The sequence below is a fragment of the Mya arenaria genome, chromosome 15 (genome assembly GCF_026914265.1).
Source record: "Mya arenaria isolate MELC-2E11 chromosome 15, ASM2691426v1".
In the NCBI taxonomy this organism is placed as follows: Eukaryota; Metazoa; Mollusca; class Bivalvia; order Myida; family Myidae; genus Mya; species Mya arenaria.
In genome coordinates this window covers 6,378,373-6,402,133 of record NC_069136.1, presented here as the reverse complement: position 1 = coordinate 6,402,133, position 23,761 = coordinate 6,378,373, and the positions used below count along the sequence as shown (strand labels likewise).

The following is a 23,761-nucleotide window of genomic DNA, read 5'->3' as shown; positions in this document are numbered from 1 at the left end:
GGAAAAAATGACATTTTCCGCAATTGTGAAGTAGCCGAAATTCGGCCCCTTGAAAAGAAGGTGAAAAGCCCTGAGTATTTAGATATCCATTAGAATTCGGTTCCTTTTGAAAACCAGCCAGATCTGCCCATGCATGCCTGGATTATGGGTCTTGAAAGTATAAAAAAATGCTATTTTTAGCTAAGTCTATTTTTAGCCAAGTCTACATAAGTGAAGTCTATTTTTAGCCAAGTTTACATGTAAAGTTACAATTACTTGTGAAGGTTTGTTCAAATAATGCCCCTGGGCCCCCCCCCCCCCCCCCACAGAAATCGTCCCGCAAGGGACCAGTGCGGCAACGCAAACGACCTCGGCGACGTTGGCGGAGGCCCTGGGAAGTGTTCTTTTATCTTGGTAAGGGACGGACCCCCCCCCCCCCCTTAAATTGGGAAATGTTAAAAACCTTTTTGTCTGAAACCACTATGCAAATCCTTGCTATTTTGAACAAGGCTTTATTTAGTGGTCCACTACCATGGTTGATCAAATTATGCCCCTTGGGTCAAAAAGGGCACTGCCCTGGGTGTCACAATTTTCCTAGAGACTTATTTTCAAAATCTTCTTGTTTCAAACCACAAGGCCATTACCTTTGATATTTGTTGTGGAGCATCATATGTTGCATTTGAAAACATTTGAAATAATGCACCTGGGCAAAAGCTGGCCTCACCCCTTTTGACTTACTTTTAATTTTTAAAGCTACAGTAATGAAATTTAGACCATGTGAACAGTTTTGCAAACAAGCATTAATGTTGTCCTCGGATGACATTGACCTATGACCGACTTTATTATTTTTAAAGCTACAGAAATGAAATTTTGACGATGAGTACAGTTTTGAAAGCAAATATTTTTTACCCTCATATTACCTTTACTTGGCACATATTAAAATAGTTCATGCAACTAATCTGCTTACAACACTTCCTGTCCTCAGATGTTGAACGTGCAGCGTTTACAGCTAACCCAAACACAAAAAGTGAACTATATATTTGTTGCCTGTTACTCAAACGTACATGCTCTTGATTGAAAATGACCACAAGAGCCATGCCAGTAGAGCATAGGCCCTTTTGGGCCTCTTTTTTTAAAATGAGTTCAACTTTTGTTGGAATTGGTCTTGAGCAAAGAACTTTGATCCCCATGCATAGTTTTATGAGTCATAGGCATAGTTTTTAGCTCGGCTATTCGAAGAATAAGGAGAGCTATCCTAGTCATCCGAGCGTCGGCATTGGCTTATGTTAAAGTTTGTGTACCACCTCAAATATTTTCAAAGTCCATTGACTTATGGCTTTGAAACTTTGCACACTTGTTCACCATCATGCCCCTAACCTGTACACATGAGGAGATAACTCTATCAAGCATTTTGACAAAATTATGCCCCTTTTTCTATTTAGAATTTACGTAAAAGTTTGTGTACCACCTCAAATGTTTTCAAAGTCCATTGATATCTGGCTTTGAAACTTTGCACGCTTGTTCACCATCATGCCCCAAACCTATACACTGGAGGAGGTAACTCTATCAAGCATTTTGACAAAATTATGCCCCTTTTCGACTTAAATTTACGTTAATTTACGTTAAAGTTTGCCCAGGTACAGTTGGTAGGGTCCCAGACATAGTTGGTAGGGTCCCAGACATAGTTGTTTGGATCCCAGACATAGTTGGTAGGGTCCCAGGCATAGTTGTGTGAGTCCCAGGCATAGTTGGTAGGGTCCCAGGTATAGTTGTTTTGGTCCCAGACATAGTTGTGTGAGTCCCAGGCATAGTTGTGTGAGTCCCAGGCATAGTTGTGTGAGTCCCAGGCATAGTTGGTAGGGTCCCAGGTATAGTTGGTAGGGTCCCAGACATAGTTGTGTGAGTTCCAGACATAGTTGTGTGAGTCCCAGGCATAGTTGGAAGGGTCCCAGGTATAGTTGTTTGGGTCCCAGACATAGTTGTGTGAGTCCCAGGCATAGTTGGTAGGGTCCCAGGTATAGTTGTTTGGGTCCCAGACATAGTTGTGTGAGTCCAAGGCATAGTTGGTAGGGTCCCAGGTATAGTTGTGTGGGTCCCAGACATAGTTGGTAGGGTCCCAGGTATAGTTGTTTGGGTCCCAGACATAGTTGTGTGAGTCCAAGGCATAGTTGGTAGGGTCCCAGGTATAGTTGTTTGGGTCCCAGACATAGTTGTGTGAGTCCAAGGCATAGTTGGTAGGGTCCCAGGTATAGTTGTGTGGGTCCCAGACATAGTTGGTAGGGTCCCAGGTATAGTTGTTTGGGTCCCAGACATAGTTGTGTGAGTCCTAGGCATAGTTGGTAGGGTCCCAGGTATAGTTGTGTGGGTCCCAGACATAGTTGGTAGGGTCCCAGGAATAGTTGTTTGGGTCCCAGACATAGTTGTGTGAGTCCCAGACATAGTTGTGTGAGTTCCAGACATAGTTGTGTGAGTCCCAGGAATAGTTGGTAGGGTCCCAGGTATAGTTGTTTGGGTCCCAGACATAGTTGTGTGAGTTCCAGACATAGTTGTGTGGGTCCCAGGCATAGTTGTGTGAGTTCCAGACATAGTTGGTAGGGTCCCAGGTATAGTTGTTTGGGTCCCAGACATAGTTGTGTGGGTCCCAGACATAGTTGGTAGAGTCCCAGGCATAGTTGTGTGGGTCCCAGACATAGTTGTGTGAGTTCCAGACATAGTTGTGTGAGTCCCAGGCATAGTTGTGTGGGTCCCAGACATAGTTGTGTGAGTCCCAGACATAGTTGGTAGGGTCCCAGGCATAGTTGTGTGGGTTCCAGACATAGTTGTGTGAGTTCCAGACATAGTTGTGTGAGTCCCAGGCATAGTTGTGTGAGTTCCAGACATAGTTGTGTGAGTCCCAGACATAGTTGGTAGGGTCCTAGGTATAGTTGTTTGGGTCCCAGTCATAGTTGTGTGAGTTCCAGACATAGTTGTGTGAGTCCCAGGCATAGTTGTGTGAGTTCCAGACATAGTTGTGTGAGTCCCAGACATAGTTGTGTGAGTTCCAGACATAGTTGTGTGAGTCCCAGGCATAGTTGTGTGAGTTCCAGACATAGTTGTGTGAGTCCCAGGCATAGTTGTGTGGGTTCCAGACATAGTTGTGTGAGTCCCAGACATAGTTGTGTGAGTCCCAGGCATAGTTGTGTGAGTCCCAGGCATAGTTGTGTGGGTCCCAGGTATAGTTGTGTGAGTTCCAGACATAGTTGTGTGGGTTCCAGACATAGTTGTGTGAGTCCCAGACATAGTTGTGTGAGTCCCAGGCATAGTTGTTTGAGTCCCAGGCATAGTTGTGTGAGTCCCAGGCATAGTTGTGTGGGTCCCAGGTATAGTTGTGTGAGTTCCAGACATAGTTGTGTGGGTTCCAGACATAGTTGTGTGAGTCCCAGACATAGTTGTGTGAGTCCCAGGCATAGTTGGTAGGGTCCCAGACATAGTTGTGTGAGTCCCAGACATAGTTGTTTGGGTCCCAGTCATAGTTGTGTGAGTCCCAGGCATAGTTGTGTGGGTCCCATGCATAGTTGTGTGGGTCCCAGGCATAGTTGTGTGGGTCCCAGGCATAGTTGTGTGAGTCCCAGGCATAGTTGTTTGGGTCCCAGACATAGTTGTTTGGGTCCCAGTCATAGTTGTGTGAGTCCCAGGCATAGTTGTGTGAGTCCCAGGCATAGTTGTGTGGGTCCCAGGCATAGTTGTTTGGGTCCCAGTCATAGTTGTGTGAGTCCCAGGCATAGTTGTTTGGGTCCCAGGCATAGTTGTTTGGGTCCCAGTCATAGTTGTGTGAGTCCCAGGCATAGTTGTGTGGGTCCCAGGCATAGTTGTGTGGGTCCCAGGCATAGTTGTGTGAGTCCCAGGCATAGTTGTTTGGGTCCCAGGCATAGTTGTGTGGGTCCCAGGCATAGTTGTGTGGGTCCCAGGCATAGTTGTGTGGGTCCCAGGCATAGTTGTGTGAGTCCCAGGCATAGTTGTTTGAGTCCCAGGCATAGTTGTTTGAGTCCCAGACATAGTTGTGTGGGTCCCAGGCATAGTTGTTTGAGTCCCAGACATAGTTGTGTGAGTCCCAGGCATAGTTGGTAGGGTCCCAGGCATAGTTGTTTGGGTCCCAGACATAGTTGTTTGGGTCCCAGTCATAGTTGTGTGAGTCCCAGGCATAGTTGTGTGGGTCCCAGGCATAGTTGTGTGGGTCCCAGGCATAGTTGTGTGGGTCCCAGGCATAGTTGTGTGAGTCCCAGACATAGTTGTTTGGGTCCCAGACATAGTTGTGTGGGTCCCAGGCATAGTTGTGTGGGTCCCAGGCATAGTTGTGTGAGTCCCAGGCATAGTTGTTTGGGTCCCAGTCATAGTTGTGTGAGTTCCAGACATAGTTGTGTGGGTCCCAGACATAGTTGTGTGAGTCCCAGACATAGTTGTGTGAGTTCCAGACATAGTTGTGTGAGTCCCAGGTATAGTTGTGTGAGTTCCAGACATAGTTGTGTGAGTCCCAGTCATAGTTGTGTGAGTTCCAGACATAGTTGTGTGAGTCCCAGACATAGTTGTTTGGGTCCCATGCATAGTTGTGTGGGTCCCAGGCATAGTTGTGTGAGTCCCAGGCATAGTTGGTAGGGTCCCAGGCATAGTTTTGTGAGTCCCAGGCATAGTTGGTAGGGTCCCAGGTATAGTTGTGTGAGTCCCAGGCATAGTTGGTAGGGTCCCAGGTATAGTTGTGTGAGTCCCAGGCATAGTTTTGTGAGTCCCAGGCATAGTTGGTAGGGTCCCAGGTATAGTTGTGTGAGTCCCAGGCATAGTTTTGTGAGTCCCAGGCATAGTTGTTTGGGTCCCAGACATAGTTGTGTGAGTCCCAGGTATAGTTGTGTGGGTTCCAGACATAGTTGTTTGAGTCCCAGACATAGTTGGTAGGGTCCCAGACATAGTTGTGTGAGTCCCAGACATAGTTGGTAGGGTCCCAGGCATAGTTGTGTGAGTCCCAGACATAGTTGGTAGGGTCCCAGACATAGTTGGTAGGGTCCCAGGTATAGTTGGTAGGGTCCCAGGTATAGTTGTGTGGGTTCCAGACATAGTTGTTTGAGTCCCAGACATAGTTGGTAGGGTCCCAGACATAGTTGTGTGAGTCCCAGACATAGTTGGTAGGGTCCCAGGCATAGTTGTGTGAGTCCCAGACATAGTTGGTAGGGTCCCAGACATAGTTGGTAGGGTCCCAGACATAGTTGGTAGGGTCCCAGACATAGTTGGTAGGGTCCCAGACATAGTTGTGTGAGTCCCAGACATAGTTGGTAGGGTCCCAGGCATAGTTGTTTGGATCCCAGACATAGTTGTGTGAGTCCCAGGCATAGTTGGTAGGGTCCCAGGTATAGTTGTGTGAGTCCCAGACATAGTTGTGTGAGTCCCAGGCATAGTTGGTAGGGTCCCAGGCATAGTTGTGTGAGTCCCAGACATAGTTGTTTGGATCCCAGGCATAGTTGTGTGAGTCCCAGGCATAGTTGGTAGGGTCCCAGGTATAGTTGTGTGAGTCCCAGACATAGTTGGTAGGGTCCCAGGTATAGTTGTGTGAGTCCCAGACATAGTTGTGTGAGTCCCAGACATAGTTGTGTGAGTCCCAGGCATAGTTGGTAGGGTCCCAGGTATAGTTGTTTGGATCCCAGGTATAGTTGTGTGAGTCCCAGGCATAGTTGGTAGGGTCCCAGGTATAGTTGTGTGAGTCCCAGACATAGTTGTGTGAGTCCCAGACATAGTTGTGTGAGTCCCAGGCATAGTTGGTAGGGTCCCAGGTATAGTTGTTTGGGTCCCAGACATAGTTGTGTGAGTCCCAGGCATAGTTGGTAGGGTCCCAGGTATAGTTGTTTGAGTCCCAGACATAGTTGTTTGGGTCCCAGACATAGTTGTTTGGATCCCAGACATAGTTGTGTGAGTCCCAGGCATAGTTGGTAGGGTCCCAGGCATAGTTGTGTGAGTCCCAGACATAGTTGTTTGGGTCCCAGGCATAGTTGTGTGAGTCCCAGACATAGTTGTTTGGATCCCAGGCATAGTTGTGTGAGTCCCAGACATAGTTGTTTGGATCCCAGGTATAGTTGTGTGAGTCCCAGACATAGTTGTGTGAGTCCCAGGCATAGTTGGTAGGGTCCCAGGTATAGTTGTGTGAGTCCCAGACATAGTTGGTAGGGTCCCAGGTATAGTTGTGTGAGTCCTAGGCATAGTTGGTAGGGTCCCAGGTATAGTTGTGTGAGTCCCAGGCATAGTTGTGTGAGTCCCAGACATAGTTGTTTGGATCCCAGGCATAGTTGTGTGAGTCCCAGACATAGTTGTGTGAGTCCCAGGCATAGTTGTGTGAGTCCCAGACATAGTTGTTTGGATCCCAGGTATAGTTGTGTGAGTCCCAGACATAGTTGTTTGAGTCCCAGACATAGTTGTGTGAGTCCCAGACATAGTTGTTTGGATCCCAGGTATAGTTGTGTGAGTCCCAGACATAGTTGTGTGAGTCCCAGGCATAGTTGGTAGGGTCCCAGGTATAGTTGTGTGAGTCCCAGACATAGTTGTGTGAGTCCCAGGCATAGTTGGTAGGGTCCCAGGTATAGTTGTTTGAGTCCCAGACATAGTTGTTTGGGTCCCAGACATAGTTGTTTGAGTCCCAGACATAGTTGTTTGGATCCCAGGTATAGTTGTGTGAGTCCCAGACATAGTTGTGTGAGTCCCAGGCATAGTTGGTAGGGTCCCAGGTATAGTTGTGTGAGTCCCAGACATAGTTGTGTGAGTCCCAGGCATAGTTGGTAGGGTCCCAGGCATAGTTGTGTGAGTCCCAGGCATAGTTGGTAGGGTCCCAGGTATAGTTGTGTGAGTCCCAGACATAGTTGTGTGAGTCCCAGGCATAGTTGGTAGGGTCCCAGGTATAGTTGTTTGGGTCCCAGACATAGTTGTGTGAGTCCCAGGCATAGTTGGTAGGGTCCCAGGCATAGTTGTTTGGGTCCCAGACATAGTTGTGTGAGTCCCAGGCATAGTTGGTAGGGTCCCAGGTATAGTTGTTTGGGTCCCAGACATAGTTGTGTGAGTCCCAGGCATAGTTGGTAGGGTCCCAGGTATAGTTGTGTGAGTTCCAGACATAGTTGTGTGAGTTCCAGACATAGTTGGTAGGGTTCCAGGTATAGTTGTTTGGGTCCCAGACATAGTTGTGTGAGTCCCAGGCATAGTTGGTAGGGTCCCAGGTATAGTTGTTTGGGTCCCAGACATAGTTGTGTGAGTCCCAGGCATAGTTGGTAGGGTCCCAGGTATAGTTGTTTGGGTCCCAGACATAGTTGTGTGAGTCCAAGGCATAGTTGGTAGGGTCCCAGGTATAGTTGGTAGGGTCCCAGACATAGTTGGTAGGGTCCCAGACATAGTTGTGTGAGTCCCAGGCATAGTTGGTAGGGTTCCAGGTATAGTTGGTAGGGTCCCAGAGATAGTTGTGTGAGTTCCAGACATAGTTGGTAGGGTCCCAGACATAGTTGTGTGAGTTCCAGACATAGTTGGTAGGGTTCCAGGTATAGTTGGTAGGGTCCCAGACATAGTTGTGTGAGTCCCAGGCATAGTTGGTAGGGTCCCAGGTATAGTTGTTTGGGTCCCAGACATAGTTGTGTGAGTCCAAGGCATAGTTGGTAGGGTCCCAGGTATAGTTGGTAGGGTCCCAGACATAGTTGTGTGAGCCCAGGCATAGTTGGTAGGGTTCCAGGTATAGTTGGTAGGGTCCCAGACATAGTTGTGTGAGTCCCAGGCATAGTTGGTAGGGTTCCAGGTATAGTTGGTAGGGTCCCAGACATAGTTGTGTGAGTTCCAGACATAGTTGGTAGGGTTCCAGGTATAGTTGTTTGGGTCCCAGACATAGTTGGTAGGGTCCCAGGTATAGTTGTTTGGGTCCCAGACATAGTTGTGTGAGTCCCAGGCATAGTTGGTAGGGTCCCAGGTATAGTTGATTGGGTCCCAGACATAGTTGTGTGAGTCCAAGGCATAGTTGGTAGGGTCCCAGGTATAGTTGTTTGGGTCCCAGACATAGTTGTGTGAGTCCAAGGCATAGTTGGTAGGGTCCCAGGTATAGTTGTGTGGGTCCCAGACATAGTTGGTAGGGTCCCAGGTATAGTTGTTTGGGTCCCAGACATAGTTGTGTGAGTCCTAGGCATAGTTGGTAGGGTCCCAGGAATAGTTGTTTGGGTCCCAGACATAGTTGTGTGAGTCCCAGACATAGTTGTGTGAGTTCCAGGCATAGTTGGTAGGGTCCCAGGAATAGTTGTTTGGGTCCCAGACATAGTTGTGTGAGTCCCAGACATAGTTGTGTGAGTCCCAGACATAGTTGTGTGAGTCCCAGACATAGTTGTGTGAGTCCCAGACATAGTTGTGTGAGTCCCAGACATAGTTGTGTGAGTCCCAGACATAGTTGTGTGAGTTCCAGACATAGTTGTGTGAGTCCCAGGCATAGTTGTTTGGGTCCCAGGAATAGTTGTTTGGGTCCCAGACATAGTTGTGTGAGTCCCAGACATAGTTTTGTGAGTCCCAGACATAGTTGTGTGAGTCCCAGACATAGTTGTGTGAGTTCCAGACATAGTTGTGTGAGTCCCAGACATAGTTGTGTGAGTCCCAGACATAGTTGTGTGAGTCCCAGACATAGTTGTGTGGGTCCCAGACATAGTTGGTAGGGTCCCAGGTATAGTTGTGTGAGTTCCAGACATAGTTGGTAGGGTCCCAGGTATAGTTGTTTGGGTCCCAGACATAGTTGTGTGAGTCCCAGGCATAGTTGGTAGGGTCCCAGGTATAGTTGTTTGAGTCCCAGACATAGTTGTGTGAGTCCCTGGCATAGTTTTTTGGGTCCCAGGTATAGTTGGTTGAGTCCCAGACATAGTTGTGTGGGTCCCAGGCATAGTTGGTAGGGTCCCAGGTATAGTTGTTTGGGTCACAGACATAGTTGTGTGAGTCCCAGGCATAGTTGGTAGGGTCCCAGGCATAGTTGTGTGAGTCCCAGGCATAGTTGGTAGGGTCCCAGGTATAGTTGTTTGGGTTCCAGACATAGTTGTGTGGGTCCCAGACATAGTTGGTAGGGTCCCAGACATAGTTGTGTGAGTCCCAGGCATAGTTGGTAGGGTCCCAGGTATAGTTGTTTGAGTCCCAGACATAGTTGTGTGAGTTCCTGGCATAGTTTTTTGGGTCCCAGGTATAGTTGTTTGAGTCCCAGACATAGTTGTGTGGGTCCCAGGCATAGTTGGTAGGGTCCCAGGTATAGTTGTTTGGGTCACAGACATAGTTGTGTGAGTCCCAGGCATAGTTGGTAGGGTCCCAGGCATAGTTGTGTGAGTCCCAGGCATAGTTGGTAGGGTCCCAGGTATAGTTGTTTGAGTCCCAGACATAGTTGTGTGAGTCCCAGGCATAGTTGTTTGGGTCCCAGGCATAGTTGGTAGGGTCCCAGGCATAGTTGTGTGAGTCCCAGGCATAGTTGGTAGGGTCCCAGGTATAGTTGTTTGAGTCCCAGACATAGTTGTGTGAGTCCCAGGCATAGTTGTGTGAGTCCCAGGCATAGTTGGTAGGGTCCCAGGTATAGTTGTTTGAGTCCCAGACATAGTTGTGTGAGTCCCAGGCATAGTTGTGTGAGTCCCAGGCATAGTTGTGTGAGTCCCAGGCATAGTTGTGTGAGTCCCAGGCATAGTTGTGTGAGTCCCAGGCATAGTTGTGTGAGTCCCAGGCATAGTTGTGTGAGTTCCAGGCATAGTTGTTTGGGTCCCAGGTATAGTTGTTTGAGTCCCAGGTATAGTTGTTTGAGTCCCAGGCATAGTTGTTTGGGTCCCAGGCATAGTTGTTTGAGTCCCAGGTATAGTTGTGTGAGTCCCAGGCATAGTTGTGTGAGTCCCAGACATAGTTGTTTGGGTCCCAGGCATAGTTGTTTGAGTCCCAGACATAGTTGTTTGAGTCCCAGGCATAGTTGTTTGAGTCCCAGACATAGTTGTTTGAGTCCCAGACATAGTTGTGTGGGTCCCAGACATAGTTGTTTGAGTCCCAGGTATAGTTGTGTGAGTCCCAGACATAGTTGTGTGGGTCCCAGACATAGTTGTTTGGGTCCCAGACATAGTTGTTTGAGTCCCAGACATAGTTGTTTGAGTCCCAGACATAGTTGTGTGGGTCCCAGGCATAGTTGTTTGAGTCCCAGGCATAGTTGTGTGAGTCCCAGACATAGTTGTGTGAGTCCCAGGCATAGTTGTTTGAGTCCCAGGTATAGTTGTTTGAGTCCCAGGCATAGTTGTTTGGGTCCCAGGCATAGTTGTTTGGGTCCCAGGTATAGTTGTTTGAGTCCCAGACATAGTTGTTTGAGTCCCAGACATAGTTGTTTGGGTCCCAGACATAGTTGTTTGGGTCCCAGGTATAGTTGTTTGAGTCCCAGGTATAGTTGTTTGAGTCCCAGACATAGTTGTTTGAGTCCCAGGTATAGTTGTTTGAGTCCCAGGCATAGTTGTGTGAGTCCCAGGCATAGTTGTTTGGGTCCCAGGCATAGTTGTTTGGGTCCCAGGTATAGTTGTTTGAGTCCCAGGCATAGTTGTGTGAGTCCCAGACATAGTTGTTTGGGTCCCAGGCATAGTTGGTAGGGTCCCAGGTATAGTTGTTTGAGTCCCAGGCATAGTTGTGTGAGTCCCAGGTATAGTTGTTTGAGTCCCAGGCATAGTTGTTTGAGTCCCAGACATAGTTGTGTGAGTCCCAGGCATAGTTGTTTGAGTCCCAGACATAGTTGTGTGAGTTCCAGGCATAGTTGTTTGAGTCCCAGGCATAGTTGTTTGAGTCCCAGACATAGTTGTTTGAGTCCCAGGCATAGTTGTTTGAGTCCCAGGCATAGTTGTTTGAGTCCCAGGCATAGTTGTTTGAGTCCCAGACATAGTTGTTTGAGTCCCAGGCATAGTTGTTTGAGTCCCAGACATAGTTGTTTGAGTCCCAGGCATAGTTGTTTGAGTCCCAGGCATAGTTGTTTGAGTCCCAGGCATAGTTGTTTGAGTCCCAGACATAGTTGTTTGAGTCCCAGGCATAGTTGTTTGAGTCCCAGGCATAGTTGTTTGAGTCCCAGACATAGTTGTTTGAGTCCCAGGCATAGTTGTTTGAGTCCCAGACATAGTTGTGTGAGTTCCAGACATAGTTGTTTGAGTCCCAGGCATAGTTGGTAGGGTCCCAGGTATAGTTGTTTGAGTCCCAGGCATAGTTGTGTGAGTCCCAGGTATAGTTGTTTGAGTCCCAGGCATAGTTGTTTGAGTCCCAGACATAGTTATGTGAGTCCCAGGCATAGTTGTGTGAGTCCCAGGTATAGTTGTTTGAGTCCCAGGCATAGTTGGTAGGGTCCCAGACATAGTTGTGTGAGTTCCAGGCATAGTTGTTTGGGTCCCAGGCATAGTTGTGTGAGTCCCAGGTATAGTTGTTTGAGTCCCAGGCATAGTTGGTAGGGTCCCAGACATAGTTGTGTGAGTTCCAGGCATAGTTGTTTGGGTCCCAGGCATAGTTGTGTGAGTCCCAGGCATAGTTGTGTGAGTCCCTGGTATAGTTGTGTGAGTCCCAGACATAGTTGTGTGAGTTCCAGGCATAGTTGTTTGGGTCCCAGGTATAGTTGTTTGAGTCCCAGACATAGTTGTGTGAGTCCCAGGTATAGTTGTTTGAGTCCCAGACATAGTTGTGTGGGTCCCAGGTATAGTTGTTTGAGTCCCAGGCATAGTTGTTTGAGTCCCAGACATAGTTGTGTGAGTCCCAGGTATAGTTGTTTGAGTCCCAGACATAGTTGTGTGGGTCCCAGGTATAGTTGGTAGGGTCCCAGGAATAGTTGTTTGAGTCCCAGGCATAGTTGTTTGAGTCCCAGACATAGTTGTGTGGGTCCCAGGCATAGTTGGTAGGGTCCCAGGAATAGTTGTTTGAGTCCCAGGCATAGTTGTTTGAGTCCCAGACATAGTTGTTTGAGTCCCAGGCATAGTTGTTTGAGTCCCAGACATAGTTGTTTGAGTCCCAGGTATAGTTGTTTGAGTCCCAGGCATAGTTGTTTGAGTCCCAGGCATAGTTGTGTGAGTCCCAGGCATAGTTGTTTGAGTCCCAGACATAGTTGTGTGAGTCCCAGGCATAGTTGTTTGGGTCCCAGGTATAGTTGTTTGAGTCCCAGACATAGTTGTGTGAGTCCCAGGCATAGTTGTGTGAGTCCCAGACATAGTTGTGTGAGTCCCAGGCATAGTTGTGTGAGTCCCAGGCATAGTTGTTTGGGTCCCAGGTATAGTTGTTTGAGTCCCAGGCATAGTTGTGTGAGTCCCAGGCATAGTTGTTTGGGTCCCAGGCATAGTTGTTTGGGTCCCAGGCATAGTTGTTTGAGTCCCAGACATAGTTGTTTGAGTCCCAGACATAGTTGTGTGAGTCCCAGGCATAGTTGTTTGAGTCCCAGACATAGTTGTGTGAGTCCCAGGCATAGTTGTTTGGGTCCCAGGTATAGTTGTTTGAGTCCCAGGCATAGTTGTTTGGGTCCCAGGCATAGTTGTTTGGGTCCCAGGCATAGTTGTTTGAGTCCCAGACATAGTTGTTTGGGTCCCAGGCATAGTTGTTTGAGTCCCAGACATAGTTGTGTGAGTCCCAGGCATAGTTGTTTGAGTCCCAGACATAGTTGTGTGAGTCCCAGGCATAGTTGTTTGGGTCCCAGGCATAGTTGTTTGGGTCCCAGGCATAGTTGTTTGAGTCCCAGACATAGTTGTTTGGGTCCCAGGCATAGTTGTTTGAGTCCCAGACATAGTTGTGTGAGTCCCAGGCATAGTTGTTTGAGTCCCAGACATAGTTGTGTGAGTCCCAGACATAGTTGTGTGAGTCCCAGGTATAGTTGTGTGAGTCCCAGGCATAGTTGTTTGGGTCCCAGGTATAGTTGTTTGAGTCCCAGGCATAGTTGTTTGAGTTCCAGACATAGTTGTTTGAGTCCCAGGCATAGTTGTTTGAGTTCCAGACATAGTTGTTTGAGTCCCAGGCATAGTTGTTTGGGTCCCAGGTATAGTTGTGTGGGTCCCAGGCATAGTTGTTTGAGTCCCAGGCATAGTTGTTTGAGTTCCAGACATAGTTGTTTGAGTCCCAGACATAGTTGTTTGAGTCCCAGGCATAGTTGTGTGAGTCCCAGGCATAGTTGTTTGAGTCCCAGACATAGTTGTGTGAGTCCCAGGCATAGTTGTTTGGGTCCCAGGCATAGTTGTTTGGGTCCCAGGCATAGTTGTTTGAGTCCCAGACATAGTTGTTTGGGTCCCAGGCATAGTTGTTTGAGTCCCAGACATAGTTGTGTGAGTCCCAGGCATAGTTGTGTGAGTCCCAGACATAGTTGTTTGAGTCCCAGACATAGTTGTGTGAGTCCCAGGTATAGTTGTGTGAGTCCCAGGCATAGTTGTTTGGGTCCCAGGTATAGTTGTTTGAGTCCCAGGCATAGTTGTTTGAGTTCCAGACATAGTTGTTTGAGTCCCAGGCATAGTTGTTTGAGTTCCAGACATAGTTGTTTGAGTCCCAGGCATAGTTGTTTGGGTCCCATGCATAGTTGTTTGGGTCCCAGGTATAGTTGTGTGGGTCCCAGACATAGTTGTTTGAGTCCCAGGCATAGTTGTTTGAGTTCCAGACATAGTTGTTTGGGTCCCATGCATAGTTGTTTGGGTCCCAGGTATAGTTGTTTGAGTCCCAGGCATAGTTGTTTGTGTCCCAGGTATAGTTGTGTGGGTCCCAGGCATAGTTGTTTGAGTCCCAGGCATAGTTGTGTGAGTCCCAGACATAGTTGTTTGAGTCCCAGGCATAGTTGTTTGAGTTCCAGACATAGTTGTTTGAGTTCCAGACATAGTTGTTTGAGTCCCAGACATAGTTGTTTGAGTCCCAGGCATAGTTGTTTGAGTTCCAGACATAGTTGTTTGAGTCCCAGACATAGTTGTTTGAGTCCCAGGCATAGTTGTTTGAGTTCCAGACATAGTTGTTTGAGTCCCAGACATAGTTGTTTGAGTTCCAGGCATAGTTGTTTGAGTCCCAGGCATAGTTGTTTGAGTTCCAGACATAGTTGTTTGAGTCCCAGGCATAGTTGTTTGAGTTCCAGACATAGTTGTTTGGGTCCCAGGCATAGTTGTTTGGGTCCCAGGCATAGTTGTGTGGGTCCCAGGTATAGTTGTGTGAGTCCCAGGCATAGTTGTTTGAGTCCCAGGCATAGTTGTTTGGGTCCCAGGCATAGTTGTTTGAGTCCCAGACATAGTTGTTTGGGTCCCAGGCATAGTTGTTTGAGTCCCAGACATAGTTGTTTGAGTCCCAGACATAGTTGTTTGGGTCCCAGGTATAGTTGTTTGAGTCCCAGGCATAGTTGTTTGGGTCCCAGGTATAGTTATGTGGGTCCCAGGTATAGTTGTTTGAGTCCCAGGCATAGTTGTTTGGGTCCCAGGCATAGTTGTTTGAGTCCCAGGCATAGTTGTTTGAGTCCCAGGTATAGTTGTTTGAGTCCCAGGCATAGTTGGTAGGGTCCCAGACATAGTTGTGTGAGTCCCAGACATAGTTGTTTGGGTCCCAGGTATAGTTGTTTGAGTCCCAGGCATAGTTGTTTGGGTCCCAGACATAGTTGTGTGAGTCCCAGGCATAGTTGTTTGAGTCCCAGGCATAGTTGTGTGAGTCCCAGGCATAGTTGTTTGAGTCCCAGACATAGTTGTGTGGGTCCCAGGCATAGTTGTTTGGGTCCCAGGTATAGTTGTGTGAGTTCCAGACATAGTTGTGTGGGTCCCAGGCATAGTTGTGTGAGTTCCAGACATAGTTGTGTGGGTCCCAGGTATAGTTGTGTGAGTTCCAGACATAGTTGTGTGAGTTCCAGACATAGTTGTGTGAGTCCCAGGTATAGTTGTGTGGGTTCCAGACTTAGTTGTGTGGGTCCCAGACATAGTTGTGTGAGTTCCAGACATAGTTGTGTGAGTCCCAGGCATAGTTGTTTGAGTCCCAGACATAGTTGTGTGGGTCCCAGGCATAGTTGTTTGGGTCCCAGGTATAGTTGTTTGAGTCCCAGACTTAGTTGTGTGGGTCCCAGACATAGTTGTGTGAGTTCCAGACATAGTTGTGTGAGTCCCAGGCATAGTTGTGTGAGTCCCAGGCATAGTTGTGTGGGTCCCAGGCATAGTTGTTTGAGTCCCAGACATAGTTGTGTGAGTTCCAGACATAGTTGTGTGAGTCCCAGGCATAGTTGTTTGAGTCCCAGACATAGTTGTGTGGGTCCCAGGCATAGTTGTTTGGGTCCCAGGTATAGTTGGTAGGGTCCCAGGTATAGTTGTGTGAGTCCCAGGTATAGTTGTTTGAGTCCCAGACATAGTTGTGTGAGTCCCAGGCATAGTTGTGTGAGTTCCAGACATAGTTGTTTGAGTCCCAGACATAGTTGTGTGAGTCCCAGGCATAGTTGTTTGAGTCCCAGACATAGTTGTGTGGGTCCCAGGCATAGTTGTTTGGGTCCCAGGTATAGTTGGTAGGGTCCCAGGTATAGTTGTTTGAGTCCCAGACATAGTTGTGTGAATCCCAGGCATAGTTGTGTGAGTCCCAGGCATAGTTGTGTGGGTCCCAGGCATAGTTGTTTGAGTCCCAGACATAGTTGTGTGAGTTCCAGACATAGTTGTGTGAGTCCCAGGCATAGTTGTTTGAGTCCCAGGCATAGTTGTGTGGGTCCCAGGCATAGTTGTTTGGGTCCCAGGTATAGTTGGTAGGGTCCCAGGTATAGTTGTTTGAGTCCCAGACATAGTTGTGTGAGTCCCAGGCATAGTTGTTTGGGTCCCAGGTATAGTTGGTAGGGTCCCAGACATAGTTGTGTGGGTTCCAGGTATAGTTGTGTGAGTCCCAGACATAGTTGTGTGGGTCCCAGGTATAGTTGTTTGAGTCCCAGACATAGTTGTGTGGGTCCCAGGCATAGTTGTTTGGGTCCCAGGTATAGTTGTTAGGGTCCCAGGTATAGTTGTTTGAGTCCCAGACATAGTTGTGTGAGTCCCAGGCATAGTTGTGTGAGTCCCAGGCATAGTTGTGTGGGTCCCAGGCATAGTTGTTTGAGTCCCAGACATAGTTGTGTGAGTTCCAGACATAGTTGTGTGAGTCCCAGGCATAGTTGTTTGAGTCCCAGGCATAGTTGTGTGGGTCCCAGGCATAGTTGTTTGGGTCCCAGGTATAGTTGGTAGGGTCCCAGGTATAGTTGTTTGAGTCCCAGACATAGTTGTGTGAGTCCCAGGCATAGTTGTGTGAGTCCCAGGCATAGTTGTGTGAGTCCCAGACATAGTTGTGTGAGTTCCAGGTATAGTTGGTAGGGTCCCAGGCATAGTTGTGTGGGTCCCAGACATAGTTGTGTGAGTCCCAGACATAGTTGTTTGAGTCCCAGGCATAGTTGTGTGAGTCCCAGGCATAGTTGTGTGAGTCCCAGGCATAGTTGTGTGAGTTCCAGGCATAGTTGTGTGAGTTCCAGACATAGTTGTTTGAGTCCCAGGCATAGTTGTGTGAGTTCCAGGCATAGTTGTGTGAGTCCCAGGCATAGTTGTTTGAGTCCCAGGCATAGTTGTGTGAGTCCCAGACATAGTTGTTTGAGTCCCAGGCATAGTTGTGTGAGTCCCAGGCATAGTTGTGTGAGTCCCATGCATAGTTGTGTAAGTTCCAGGCATAGTTGTGTGAGTTCCAGACATAGTTGTGTGAGTCCCAGGCATAGTTGTGTGAGTCCCAGACATAGTTGTGTGAGTTCCAGACATAGTTGTGTGAGTCCCAGACTTAGTTGTGTGAGTCCCAGGCATAGTTGTGTGAGTTCCAGACATAGTTGTGTGAGTTCCAGACATAGTTGTGTGAGTCCCAGACTTAGTTGTTTGAGTCCCAGGCATAGTTGTGTGAGTTCCAGACATAGTTGTGTGAGTTCCAGGCATAGTTGTTTGAGTCCCAGGTATAGTTGTGTGAGTCCCAGGCATAGTTGTGTGGGTCCCAGGCATAGTTGTTTGAGTCCCAGGCATAGTTGTTTGAGTCCCAGGCATAGTTGTTTGAGTCCCAGGCATAGTTGTTTTAGTCCCAGGCATAGTTGGTAGGGTCCCAGGCATAGTTGGTAGGGTCCCAGGCATAGTTGGTAGGGTCCCAGGCATAGTTGTTTGAGTCCCAGGCATAGTTGTGTGAGTTCCAGACATAGTTGTGTGAGTTCCAGGCATAGTTGTTTGAGTCCCAGGTATAGTTGTTTGAGTCCCAGGCATAGTTGTGTGAGTTCCAGGCATAGTTGTTTGAGTCCCAGGCATAGTTGTTTGAGTCCCAGGCATAGTTGTTTGAGTCCCAGGCATAGTTGGTAGGGTCCCAGGCATAGTTGGTAGGGTCCCAGGCATAGTTGGTAGGGTCCCAGGCATAGTTGGTAGGGTCCCAGGCATAGTTGTGTGGGTCCCAGGCATAGCTGGTAGGGTCCCAGGCATAGTTGGTAGGGTCCCAGACATAGTTGTGTGGGTCCCAGACATAGTTGTGTGAGTCCCAGGCATAGTTGGTAGGGTCCCAGGCATAGTTGTGTGGGTCCCAGGCATAGTTGGTAGGGTCCCAGACATAGTTGTGTGGGTCCCAGACATAGTTGTGTGTGTCCCAGACAAAGTTGTGTGTGTCCCAGACATAGTTGGTAGGGTCCCAGGTAAAGTTGGTAGGGTCCCAGACATAGTTGTGTGGGTCCCAGACATAGTTGTGTGAGTCCCAGACATAGTTGTGTGAGTCCCAGGCATAGTTGGTAGGGTCCCAGGCATAGTTGGTAGGGTCCCAGGCATAGTTGGTAGGGTCCCAGACATAGTTGGTAGGGTCCCAGGTATAGTTGGTAGGGTCCCAGGTATAGTTGGTAGGGTCCCAGACATAGTTGGTAGGGTCCCAGACATAGTTGGTAGGGTCCCAGGTATAGTGGTGTGAGTCCCAGGCATAGTTGGTAGGGTCCCAGACATAGTTTGTAGGGTCCCAGACATAGTTGGTAGGGTCCCAGACATAGTTGGTAGGGTCCCAGGTATAGTTGGTAGGGTCCCAGACATAGTTGGTAGGGTCCCAGACATAGTTGGTAGGGTCCCAGGTATAGTTGGTAGGGTCCCAGACATAGTTGGTAGGGTCCCAGACATAGTTGGTAGGGTCCCAGGTATAGTTGGTAGGGTCCCAGACATAGTTGGTAGGGTCCCAGACATAGTTGGTAGGGTCCCAGGTATAGTGGTGTGAGTCCCAGGCATAGTTGTGTGGGTCCCAGGTATAGTTGTTTGTGTCCCAGTCATAGATGTTTGATACCCAAGCATAGTTTTGTCCGCATTATGCTTTTAAGAAATGCATTCTACTGATGCATATTTTTAAAAATATACCATATAGTAATGTGTGGAAAGTATAATACACTGATTATTTTCATTATTTAAACCATTAAGAAAAGTTTTCTTTTTATGATGACAGTATCTAATATATTAGCGAAATTAAACTTAAGCTATTTGTATTTTTTTATATCCTGTATGTGTGTGTAAAATATAAAAGGAAATCCTGATACGATAAGTCGATGCTTTTAGTACTTCCTCATTGCAAACGTGTACATGTATCTTAACGCCTACGTAAAATAAAGTCAGTTTCACATCATTTTTTAGGCCAAACTTCAAAGAAGGTTGGGCATGTAAGTGTTCAAATGTCAGTTTGTCAGACAATTGATTGGTTGTACGACCATATCTTGTCCGCACAATAAAAAAGAAGAGCTTTACCTACAACTATAAGACTTCAGTTGCAGATTGCCCTTGACCAGTAGATGACCCCTATTGTTTTTTAGGTCAGTTGGTGAAGGTCACAGCTAATAGAGTAATGAAAACTTAGTGGGTAAAATTATGAGATTTTACCTTTGACCATAAAACCAGTGGTAGGTTGCCCTTGACTAGTAAATGGCATATGTTTTAGGTCAAGGTCACAGCCAACATTATTTAGGTTGTACATGACAAATAGATGACACAAACAAATTTTAGGGTCAAAGGTTATGGTCATTGCAAGTGCATTTTACCTTGAATCACCTTATTGCAGTCTGTCAATGCAGTGCTCAGGGGTCATAATGTTTTACAATTACAAACACCTCTTTCTTAAAACATTGTATTAAGGCTGTCTTTACTAATAGTTATAACTTCAGACATCAATGTCATATTAGGGAATTTTTTAGTTTAAGATTGTTTGTATTCAAATATCTTTATTTTTTGTCTGTCAATGAATCAATTATTCGTAAAAGTTATATTATGTAAATGTTTTTTGCAGAGATGGAAAAGGCGTTTTTTCAAGTTGAAGGGGCGTAAACTGTACTATGCAAAAGACACAAAGGTAAGTTAGTGTAACAATGCTATTTTTGCTATGTAAAACTATATATATATATGAGTTTTTAGTATCATCTTAAACACAGCTTCTTAAATTTCAAATCTTCAATAGTCCCGGCCAGTCTTCCCAATCGGTCTTGCATGGTCAAAGTTGGTCCCAACCAGCAAATTGTCAGTTTTAAGAAGCCCTGATCTTGTTTATCTTAATAGTTAGTAAACTTATAATTTAAAAAGACTTTTCTTGCTATTTAGTTGATTCTGTCATTTATCATTACAAACTTAAAAAAAACATAGGTTCATTGAGTGTTTTTTATTTACATATTTCAGTCCTCCATATTTGACGAAATTGAGCTGACTGACCTCAGTGTTGCGGAGTGTAGCACAAAGAACATTAACCACAGTTTTCAGGTGAGAAAGTACACAATCTTTTATCTTCAGAGCTCACCATCAACACATTGGGGCCATTAAATCAAAGTCCTAAGAGTGATTTCATACTTGTACTAAGAAGAGATTTACAACAGCAGCGATACACTGTTAAAAACTCTCCTGCATACAAAATCATTTCAAGGGTTTTTGATGAAAGGACCCCGTGAGGATCAGTCGTTACGCATTGTGCAAGTTCAACCCTTGCCTTTGTTTAATACCCAAGCTGCAAAATTTGATTTCCAGTCTTAATGAAACTTGGTCAAACTGTATGATTTTACACTCTAGAGGCCAGATATTTTACCCAATTTTTGTGCAACTTAGAATGTATGTGTCTCAAAGAAAACTAGGTCTTTAAAGTGTGATTCTGTGTCAAGGCCACCCTTAAAACTTGCCCAGAAAGTTAGTCTCTATGAAAATGCTAGTACAAGATTAAACTTGATAAGGGGTAATTCTTGGTTGAAAGGTAGGTCACTACGTAGACTTCATCGTTAAATGTAACACTCTTATGAGGCTTCATTTTCTTCCCAATTTTTATGAAACTTAGAGGGAATGTGTGTATCTAAGAGATTATCTGTGACTAATGTCCTCGAGATAAAAAATAAGAACTCGTCAAATGATGCTTAAAATGCTTCTGTGTCCATGTATTTGGTCTTGCGATCATAGCTTGATTTGAATGTATTTTAGAGTACAAAGCAAGCTGAAATAATACCAATAAAACTAAAAAATTGTTCATGCATTCTGATGATATAATGCAAATATCCAATATGTCACTCACTATTATGTAAAACACCACGGTAACATCCATTTTCCTTTGAAAAACAATAATACAGTAGAACACCTCTATTTCGAACGCAGATAAACTGAATTAATCGATATTTCGAATTTTTTTTTCGGTCCCGATTTTTTCCCTTCTTTATTCAAATGTAAAAATTAATGTTTAAACCGAACTTCATTATTTCGAATAAATCAATATTTGCCCAAATATGTTTTTCACGTGTATTTATCAATCTTTATTTCGAATTCGAAACTGTGCACAAAAAATAGTCGATGTAATTTTCGAATCCGCTAGCAGATGACCCATGCTCCTCGCTTTGTTGTTGTGTTTTCACACCTACGCTGACATCGGCGTGACAGACCAATTAACGTTATAATAAGGTGCAATTATAGCGGTTTAAGGAATGCCTTGGGTTAATTGGCGTGTGTATGGAGCAAACAACAGTATCGAATGCATAAAGTGATTAATGTTGAGTGATTTTATTTGTATATAACAGATGTTTTTTTCATTAAAATCGTCATTCAAAATGACTGCCACAACAACACCGATCGATGCTTTGTTCACTCGACCCACTGCCGAGCAATCTGGAAAAGGGCCCGGTAATAAACCCGGGAGGATATCCGGATTGGCAGTAAAGGGGAAGGGAGTAAAGCGACATCATAACTCCAAAACATACCATGAGAAATATGAAGCGATCCAAGAAGTTGAGCGAGGCAACAAATCCAAAAAGCAGATTGCGGAAGACTTCGGGGTACCGCCAAAACGCTGTCAACGTGGATCAAGAATACAACTACATCGACCAACTGGAGAGATACGTCACCAAGAAACAACTCAACAGAAACAACGCAGTGCAGCAGGACATAACAGCGTTCTTCAAGAAAGACTGAATAGTGATTATTTTAAGTGTTCCGGTGTCCTCTTATACAATGTGCTATTTTGTGCTTTTTTGTGCTAATGTGCTACATTATTAACAATTTATTTGTGTAAATAAAATAAAAAAAAATATATGTTTCGGAATTTTATTAAACATCGCTTTACATAGTGTAAAATACAATGGTATAATGCAGCCATTTGAAATTTCACGACACAAATATTTTGTGACGCCGGTAGAGTAGAATTGGGATGCGCCGGATTTCGGAGACAATCGTTGGTGGAACTTCGGATTATTTCTCTCAATGTTTATTTCGAATAATCATTATTTCGAAGTATTTAGCTGGGTCCCGACGACTTTGAAATAGCGGTGTTCTACTGTACCCGAAAACCAGCAATGCTAGTACAATTGCACATACACAAAACTGTGCGTGTTTTAAAATAACCCTGGCAAAAAAGTCTGAAAAACATATTTTCAACGTTTGATATTTTATGTCGGTCAGAACCACCTACAATTTTAATAGGAATGGGTCAGGACTATAGTTTTTTAGTCTGTGAGATGATTGTGTAATTAATTAATGTAAATTCAGAATCACCCACTGTTATTTTTTTCTTTCTTTAAGATGATACAGTAAGTGTATGAAATTTGTATATTTTTGCTCTCCATATCTGTATTATTTAGTCATCAAACCTTTGCAATTTTTCTCAGAATGGATCAAAATGTACCGGTCAGGACCGACAGACCCAACGGTTTTCAAAGTGTCTGAGATAGGCACAAGTTTCAAGGCCACTGATCATGAAACTTGGTCTTAGATATCTAGTGCAATTTGTGTGAACAATTGCCTTCACTTAAAAAGCTATGGTTCTGGGTTGAGCTATATATAAAGGAGTGGACCTTCGCTGACCTATTTTGATAAACAAACTCATCTTCTTCTTAATTTCTGCCATGAACCTGTCTGTAGAACTGTTGGGCATCTGCTTCAACCCCATATTTTAAATTTTGCAGTGTGCAAGAAAGGGTGTCAGTATTGATTATATCAATGCATAACATCACCATGATATAGATAAACTAGAGGTTAGCTTTAAGTTCAAATACTTCTTTTGACATTATGGTATTTCATTTATAAAAAAAATGTGACTGTACTAGCCATTTACAGACTATATGTGCATGGAAACAGTTACTCAGCTACTTTGACCAGTTAGGCCTTAATAAATGTGTTTTTTTTTTGTATTTGAAAGATGCCCCTACCTACAAGTAAAAAGATTTTTTCAACCTTTTTGTGAATAAAAATTGGGAAAGTAGTGACAATACCTCAAATTGTGAATTAACTCAGGGCCGTGATGTGGATCACAGGGAGCAAATCCCGCTTTAAACTCCGAGTTTGAAGTATTTTAAAGTATAAGAATGCATTACATATCTGTTTGTTAATAGTATAAAACAAAAATGTAATTGGAGCCACGATTTCATGTCGAAAAAAACAACAACATAAGAGTATCTAATACTTTAGGCTTGATCCTGAATTATAGTTCTTTGCTTCAAACAGGCCAATAAAGGTCAAGCATTTTCTGCCCTCTTTTTTGGTTATTTGTTTATGTGACTAATTGGATTGATACATTGGGCTGTGACATCATACTTCATGATCTACTTACTGGAGTTCTAACAATAAACTAGAAGTCTGTTATAGTTCATGTAATTACAAAATATTTTTGAGGATGTTGTTCCATAATATAATCATTGAATAAAGACTCTGGATAAACAAACTCGAATTCTTACACTAGTTGCTGGGCAAAAACATTTTTAGAAAAACATGGGGCTTTATTTATAAAAAACTTAAGTCATTTTAGTATCCCTTTAGTCATATGAAATTGAAAATAAAGAATTTCCAAAATACATCATTATCATTGATCTTATTGAAACAAACATAAAAGAAATGTTTAAGTGTTTTATATTTTATTCATTTCTTCTAATTTGACTATGAAAATTATAAGAAATAGAGTTAAATAAGGAAATGACTTATGATGATTTATGAACACTGCCTCAGCTATATAAATTTCAGAATTTGAGCAAGCCAGGAGAGAATTAAACAGTGATAGGGCTTGCTGGTTTGAGCTCATTTTGGCCACTGATACGGCTATATTCAAATGTTATTTTTTAAAAGATCAATCTACAATGTACATTTACTGCTACAATACCAATATATTTTTTTAATTTGCTGTGGTCGATACTGATCAGGCTGGAAATGAGCAGTTACAAAAGTAAACATTTCCACAGCATTGTCTGTAAGCATCTCCAGACATCGAGTGGAACTGAGGAAATCACTGCCTTGTGCCTGCCATGTATACAATCTCTTATTGATATGTGTGGATGATGCTTAGAAAAAGTTTGGACTGTTCAGTGATTACC

General features: G+C 44.9%; 1 protein-coding gene across 2 annotated transcripts in view; it reads left to right on the top strand.

Moving 5' to 3' along the window:
- LOC128219686 (diacylglycerol kinase delta-like) overlaps positions 1-23,761 on the top strand; it is an 84,278-nt gene that overhangs the window by 3,393 nt on the left and 57,124 nt on the right. For both annotated transcript variants that reach the window (XM_052927597.1, XM_052927596.1), the window contains exons 3-4: positions 19,231-19,293; positions 19,614-19,694. In XM_052927597.1, the coding sequence (XP_052783557.1) occupies positions 19,231-19,293; positions 19,614-19,694 (144 nt within the window). The remainder of the gene's footprint in view (positions 1-19,230; positions 19,294-19,613; positions 19,695-23,761) is intronic.